The following is an 8,147-nucleotide window of genomic DNA, read 5'->3' on the forward strand; positions in this document are numbered from 1 at the left end:
GTTTCTATTACTCTCTTTCACTCTCCCTCTCTCTCTCTCTCTCTCTAAAAAGTCAATAAAAACATTTAAAAAAACAAAAACAATACTTTAAAAAACGAGGGGGAAAAAAGCCAAGCCTAATAGGAACCTTGCAGTTCAAACCTGTGTCATTCAAGGTCAACTGTAGTATTAAGTATCATTTTCAGTATGATATAACATTAATTGTGTTAGGTAATTCTGTTCCTTACAAACATTGTGATATGTGCATTTTAAAATCTATTCTTTTTAAAATTAAACTTATTGGAGTGACATTGGTTAATAAAATTATTTACTTTCAAGTATACAATTCTGTGATTATCTGTATATTGCATTGTGTGTTTACCACCCAAAGTCACATCTCTCTCCATCATCTTGTATTTGATCCCTTTTACCTTACTACCTCTCTCCCACCCCCTTTTCCCTCTGGTAATTACCATACTGTTGTCTGTGTCTGAGTTTTTGTTTGTTTGTCTTGTTTGTTCATTTTTTTTTATAGTTTTATTGATTTCAGAGAGGAAGAGAGAGATGTAAACATCAGTGATGAAAGAGAACCATCAAGCCGGGGGAATGTCAAGAAGGGGAAAAAAAGGAGACATATATAATACTCTTTGTAATACTTTAAGCAATAAAACAAAATTTAAAAAATAAAAAATAAATAAAAAAATAAAAACAGTTAATATTCAAAAAAAAAAAAAAAGGAAAGAGAACCATTAACTGGCAACCTCCTGCATGCCCCATACTGAGGATCAAGCCAGAAACCTGGGCTCAGATCACCTACATTCTTGATTCCAGTTGCATTCTCTTATAGAAAGATATTTCTCTCTCACACCGTAGAAAAGTCTATCCAGTCTATCCAGACTGGCTAGAGCTTGTTTGTTCATTTGTGGTTTTAAAAATTATTTTATTTATTTATTTATTTTAAATTCTTTATTGTTTATCTCCATCATCTTGTATTTGATCCCTTTTACCTTACTACCTCTCTCCCACCCCCTTTTCCCTCTGGTAATTACCATACTGTTGTTTGTGTCTGAGTTTTTGTTTGTTTGTCTTGTATGTTCATTTTTTTTTATAGTTTTATTGATTTCAGAGAGGACAAATTGAACATAGTAAAAGCATAGTGATTAATCACAAAAACAATATGTAATTATGTATGTGTTTTCCGATGGTCTTAGGCAACGGCGACACCTGTGAAAGGGTCGTTCGACCCCCAAAGGGGTCACAACCCACAGGTTGAGAACCACTGGTTTAAAGTATTACATATGTCTCCTTTTCCCCCCATTAACTTCTCCCCAGCCACTCCCACCCTCCTGTTTGTTGTTTTCAGTTTTATATCCAACATCTGAGTAAAATCATGATTCTTGACTTTTTCTGACTTACTTTTTTTAGCATTATATTCTCAAGTTCTGTCCATATTGTTACAAATGGTAGTATTTTACCTTTTCTTATAGCTGAGTAGTATTCCATCGTATATATGTACCACATCTTTATCCAACAATCTATCGAAGGACACTTTGTTTTCATGTCTTGGCCACTGTGAATAATGCTGCAATGAACATAGGGGTACATATATTTTTACAAAGAAATGTTTTCAAATTTTTGGGGTAGATACCCAGAGAGGGGTTGCCATATTGTTTTCCATGGAGGCTGTACCAGTATACATTCCCACCAGGAGTGAATGAGGGCTCATAAAATTTATTCTTAAAAAAAAATTATTCTTGATAATAAAATTGTGATGCTATACAGCTTCCGCTAATTGTCCTTAATCATAAACCATTTTTTATTGGATTTGGTACTATGTTCTCTCTTTTTTTAGGGATCAGTAAAAGATAACAGAAGTCTTTCTTATTATTTTAACTTAGAAGTTGACAGAAGTGATTTTTGCAGTCTCTAAAAGTTTTCTTCCACTTGGATGCAACCTCCATGTACTGGGCACTATGTTTCCCATTGTTAATTTCCCCTCAGCCTGTAAAGCTCTGGATCTGTGAATCTGATCTAAGTGTATGGTTCTTGGTTTCCTACTAGTGTCAAGAGTGACTTTTTGGCATTTTTAAAGATCATTAAGAATAATTCTTTATTTTTTCCATTATGCAACATCTAATCTAGTAATAATAAAATATTTTGTATTTCATTTCAATGTAGTTAAGGTCTATTTCTCTAATGAGCATTATGTGCTGAGGCGCTATTTAAACTGGATTGCAATCAGCTAGCTGTATATTCACCCTGTTCAATTGACATTTTTATAAATCACTGAAATATAAAAAATTGCCTTTTGTTTATGTAACTAACCTCAGACAGAATGACATCCAATAGTATATGTGCAAATGTGCATATAGAAAGTGTACTGTAGTACCAATAACATACTTTTAACAGCTAAGCTTTATTTTGCTAAAGATAAAATGACACCTTAATAACTTTGTGATTTTCTTATCTTAAGGTCACCAGGTTTGCCATGTTATTAATTTGACAAACAGATCTCACCATTCCTTATTTGAAAGTCCCTATAATATGCTTCAATTTAGAAGTGACCTTTTTTGTTTCAGACAAATCTGCCTATTTTCAAGCTGAAGGAATCTACAGTTAGAAGAAGATACAGTGACTTTGAATGGCTGCGAAGTGAATTAGAAAGAGAGAGCAAGGTAAGAATTATTTGTAATGCAACTTGAAAGCAGAACATTCCAAATTTTAATATTTACTATTTCTCAGAAAATTACTTTGAATAAAGCGGGTAAAACAAATATGATTTCTTTTTTTCAAATATTTTAGTTTTGTCTTATTTCATGGGAGATGGAGGAAGTCTGTAATTTTTCCTCAGAACTCTCTTCCTTCTCTTGTCTACGTTAGTGGCCTAATTGAGGCCTTTGCTGACTCACAGTTGGATAACACTTACTTCTTAGCATTATCTTACTATTGCTTCCTTTCCTTCCTATTCTACCTTCCCCTCCATACCCCTTGCCAAGTTTCTCTTCCTCAATACATCTCATATATCATTGTATTTCCAGTGTTTTTACTGACTCTTAATAAGTACATTTTTCATCATTATACATTTATATATAACAAAAATTTCTAAGCCAAGCTGGTTTGGCTCAGTGGTTGAGCTTCAACCTATGAACCAGGAGGTCACAGTTCGATTCCCGGTCAGGGCACATGCCCGGGTTGCGGGTTTCATGCAGGATGCAGCTGATTAATGATTCTCTCTAATCATTGATGTTTCTATCTCTTTCTCCCTTTCCCTTCCTCTCTGAAATCAATATGTTTTTTAAAGTTTTTAAAAAACAGAATTTAGCATACTTTGTGTTATATATGCCGATATTCTTCAGATTAGCTTTTTTGAGAAATATAAAGAAAACTTAAATCCCTAGTTGGGTGGCTCGGTTGGTTGGACTGTTGTCCTGTGCACCAAAAGGTTGTGGGTTCAATTCCTGGTCAGGGCACATGCCTAGGTTGTAGGTTTGACCCCTGGTTGGGGTGCATTTAGAAGGCAACTGAACAATGTTTCTCTTTCACATCAGTTTCTCTCTCTCCCTCCTTCCTTCCCTTCTCTTTCTAATCAATTTAAAAAACACATATCCTCCAGTGAGGATTAGGGGAAAAAATTTTTTACTGAAAGACAAAAAAAGATTGTAATAAATAGAAATACTACATTCTTGTTTGGGAATATTCACTTTTTTCTCTCTTAAAAAACAAATCCTCACTGGAGGATATGTTTATTGATTTTAGAGAGAGGAAAGAGCGTAGCGGGAGAGAGAGAAAGGGAGAAACATCAATCAGTTGTCCCTGTACATGCCCAACTAGGATCGAACCTGCAACCTCGGTATGTGTCCTGACTGGAAATCCAACTGCAACCTTTAGGTGGGTGTACAGGATAATGCTTCAACCAAATAATTCACTTTTGAAGATTTATTTACCTTATAAACATTTGAGAGCTCATTCAGTGTGTTCTTTGAGTAATAGAGTTGTGAACAGTTAATGTCCCCATTTTTATGATGCTTACATTCTCTTGGGTAAATTGGGATGGTGGTGAGGGAAAGGCAGAAAAAATAGTGAGATATATATATAACATCAAATGGTGATGTGTTCTAAAACAAGTTAAATTAAGAGTTTAGCCCTGACCGGTTTGGTTCAGTGGATAAAGTGTCGGCCTGCGGACTGGAAGGTCCCAGGTTCGATTACAGTCAAGGGCATGTATCTTGGTTGCGGGCACATCCCCAGTGGGGGTGTGCAGAAGGCAGCTGATCGGTGTTTCTCTCTCATCGATGTTTCTAGCTCTCTATCCCTCTCCCTTCCTCTCTGTAAAAAATCAATAAAATATATTTTAAAAAAAAGTTTAAACTAAGAGAGAGCTATTCATAGGATAGTCAAGGGAAGGCCTCACTTACAAGTGGCATTTTAGCAGTAGACCTGACAGAAGAAAGGCAGTATCCATACTTATTTATCTCTAATAATAAAAGCATAACATGCTAATTAGACCTGACATCCTTCCAGACCACCTTCTGGATGAAGCTGGCGGCTGGAGGGAAGCCCGGGTCCCGGGCTGCCCGCTGGCGGCCAGAGGGGAGCCCAGGTCCCAGGTGCCAGAGTGAAGCCAGTGCTGGCATCAGGGGGAAGGAAGGCCTACTCTTACACGATGTTCATGCATCAGGCCTCTAATAAATTAATAAAATTCTAATAAAGGTATCTGTCAGGGTCTTTATAAACTTACAAATTTATATATGAACTTTAGAATCTGACAAAACTCAAAAATAGCCAGAAATTTTTTTCCATGTATACTTAAGCACCTACAGACACCAGAACATATCTTTAGACTGTTCTGAAGGGCAAGTAGATTAGTGGATGTAATATAATTTAGAAGCTGACCCATGTGTTTATTGGAAATTTAGTTCATAACAAAAAATCACTGTTGATAAGTGGGGAAAGGAATTTATATTCAGTAAATGGGATTGAAACATTTGGCTGTCTATTTGGGAATAAAGATTTATAACTCATTGTATGTAAATTATAGATCTTTTGATCTGTAAATGTACAAAACAAGTAAGGAAAGTTTTGGAAAACAAAGGAAATTTTTATGACTATAGGAAAGAAGATTCCCCCCCCTCCCCAGCTTTATTGAGACATAATTGATAAATAACATTGTGGAAGTTTAAGATGTACAACATAATGATTTGATGTATGTATATGTTGTGAAATGATTACCACAATAAGGTTAGTTAATACATTGATCAGATAATAATAGCTGTTACCATTTTTTATTACTAGAGTCATGGTGCGCAAAATTGGTGCACTCTGGGGGTTCCCTCAGCCTGACCTACACCCTCTCGCAGTCTGGGAGCTCTTGGAGGATGTCCGACTGATGGCTTAGGCTGGCAGTTGGAAATCCACGAGGCTGGAGAGGCTCCTGCCACTGCCACTCTGCTCACTAGCCACGAGCCTGGCTCAGGACTTCTGGCTGAGCGGCGCTCCCCCTGTGGGAGCACACCAAGTACTGGGGGCAGCTCCTGCATTAAACATCTGCCCCCTGGTGGTCAGTACGTGTCAAGCGACCAGTCTTTCCACCATTCGGTCAATTTGCATATTAGCCTTTTATTATGTAGGGTTATTTTTGCTAATCTGTATGAAGTTGTGTTGCTCGTTCCCTTTACCCTGTTGAATTATTGTTTTAGGATAACTCCTAGTTATAGAAACTCTGCTTCAAGGGTTTGAAGTTTTACATCTTAGAATACATATGATTTGTATTATTGTTGTTTACTATTTATAGTTCTCCTTTGCATTGTGTGATTACACCTTTTTTTCTGTTTTGGTGTAAGATAGGTTCCAGCTAAGTGGTTGGTTTGTATGCCCAGCTTTTATTAAAATGACCATAAGTAGTCTAAGAGAGTTCTTGATTTGAAGGCATTAATAGTCTAGATTGGTGGGTTCTCCACAGGGGCAGTTTTGTCCCCCAGGAGACACTTAACACTTTAGGAGACATTTTTTATTGTCGTAACTAGGGGCACTACTCGTGGTATCTGTGCTATTAAGTATTCTATAGTGCAAAAGAAAATCCTCCTCCAGTACAAAGAATTATGTAGTTAGTGCCATGATTGAGAAACACTCAGATAAAGAAGCCAAACTAACCTGTGGAATAAAGAGCTAGCTAGCTGCTGTTTAATTCAAACAAATATTTGACCTCCAAATGATTTCCAGAAGAGAGATACAGTATAAGTTGATCCTAGAGGATAGTTAGGCTTTGAAGGGCAAAATTTGGGATGTTACTATAGGGTGGGAAGGAAGAAATGACAGGTCTTTGGGGAAAGATAGGATAGCAGATGTGGGAGAAAGTTAACATGTTTCTTAGCCTAGGAAATGAAAGTGGTGACAAGTCGTTGATTATTTTATCATCACCTCAGACACAAGTAGTTAATACCATGTACAGGATGGTCTGAGGTAGAAGAAACTGATCACTTAATTCTTACCTGCCTATGTCAACATTGTTAATATTTTATTTCTTTGTTGAATTGAGAGTTGATTTTGGTCCCTGCAGTTTCCACCAGAATAAAGGGTTGTCTTTCCCAAGTGACATCAAAACTGTCTGAGGGGTGTGGCAGCTTTTATTTCAGTTTTGCTTGAATGTCCCCTTTGTATAGTTGTGCTTTGCTAATAAGTCCAGGAAAAGTGATAATTAAGCTAGGGGCCCAGCCATTAAGGAGCTTTGTTCTGATGAGCTATTTTGCATTGAATATTTTTTCATTGTGTTTTTTGCTGATTCCCTTTTATATTTAAACAAGTTTGACAGTGGGATGGCTGTCATAGTGAGGATATACTGTATCTTCTTGTTGTGCTCTATAAATGTTCACAACTTAGCATGTTTGAGAACGCTCTTTCCTTGTGTTGTTTTAGGTTGTAGTTCCCCCACTCCCTGGGAAAGCATTTTTGCGTCAACTTCCTTTTAGAGGAGATGATGGAATATTTGATGACAATTTCATTGAAGAAAGGAAGCAAGGGCTGGAGCAGTTTATAAACAAGTAAGTGCTTTCTGATTCTCAGGGTGTAAGAGGGAACAGTGTTCAGAGACTACCTTATGTGACTACTAGTAATTTTTATATTAAGCTAAACTTTAATGTTGCTTTTCCTTTTGGCCATTTCCTAACTAATTTTTTGTATTGTTTAAACAAAGTAGCAGTATATAACAAGTTGAATATCATATGATAAAATACACTTGAGTGATTGAAAATGAGTATCTTTGTTTTGACTTAAGTTTTGTATTGTTTTTCTTGGTTAATTTATGCAAATTGCATTTAAAATTATAGCATTTAAAAATACAGTTTTACTTATGATTCTTTCTAATTTAAGGTATGTTCTAGTAGGAACAATAAAACTTAAAATACATTTCAAATAATTTTGTTTGATTGCAGATGTAGGTATTATCAGCAAGTCTTGTAAAAATGCATATTTTTAAATTTTTATGGCAAAATACATTATTTTGGAAATGCAAGAAGATTTGGGGTTGTTTATCCTTTATTTTAGGAATTCTTAAGCTCAAAGTAAAATTTATACCTTAAAATTTTATTTCCATTTAAAAATGGAAATTTTTAAAAGGCCAGTAGGGAGAGTTATGCCTGGAAAGCATTCAGAATAATTATGTATTGTCTTAAGTTTAACCAAATAAGGCCAAATCCTAGAGAATATGGTTGTGTGAGCTATTAATTAGAAGCACTTCAATTTTATCCAGTGGTTTGAAGATCTGTGAGTGGTAAGTAAACAGAAGAAAAGTTACACAAAGCCTTTAATTTCTAATTACCTTCTGTAGACATGACCTTCGTTGTCTTTTTATGAACATACTTTCCTTTTAGAGAAGGCGATGCTAGATTAGATGTTTTTAAATTCTGAAATAGAAGTCTCTTTGCCCAGTCTCATCTGTGTTAGGTCTAGTGGAAACCTTTAAAAGCGGCCCTGGCTAAGGTAACTCTGTTGGTTAGAGCATCATTCCAATATGCCAGAGTTGCAGATTCAATCCCCGGTCAGGGCATGTACAAGAATCAGCCAAAGAATGTATAAACAATCCTGGGGGTTGGGAGTGGCTGGGGATTGGTCGATGGGGGAAAAGGAGACATGTGTAATGCTTTAAACAACAAAAAATAAAAATATAAAAATAA

At 36.0% G+C, this 8,147-nt stretch overlaps 1 protein-coding gene across 1 annotated transcript in view; it reads left to right on the plus strand.

Moving 5' to 3' along the window:
- Positions 1 to 2,549: 2,549 nt before the first annotated feature.
- SNX3 (sorting nexin 3) overlaps positions 2,550 to 8,147 on the plus strand; it is a gene marked incomplete at its 5' end in the record, with an annotated part of 6,838 nt that continues 1,240 nt past the window's right edge. Inside the window, 2 exons of the mRNA XM_006777244.2 lie at positions 2,550 to 2,654; positions 6,892 to 7,016. Of these exons, the coding sequence (XP_006777307.2) occupies positions 2,550 to 2,654; positions 6,892 to 7,016 (230 nt within the window). The remainder of the gene's footprint in view (positions 2,655 to 6,891; positions 7,017 to 8,147) is intronic.

This window comes from Myotis davidii, unplaced genomic scaffold, assembly GCF_000327345.1.
Source record: "Myotis davidii unplaced genomic scaffold, ASM32734v1 scaffold68, whole genome shotgun sequence".
NCBI classification, from domain to species: Eukaryota; Metazoa; Chordata; class Mammalia; order Chiroptera; family Vespertilionidae; genus Myotis; species Myotis davidii.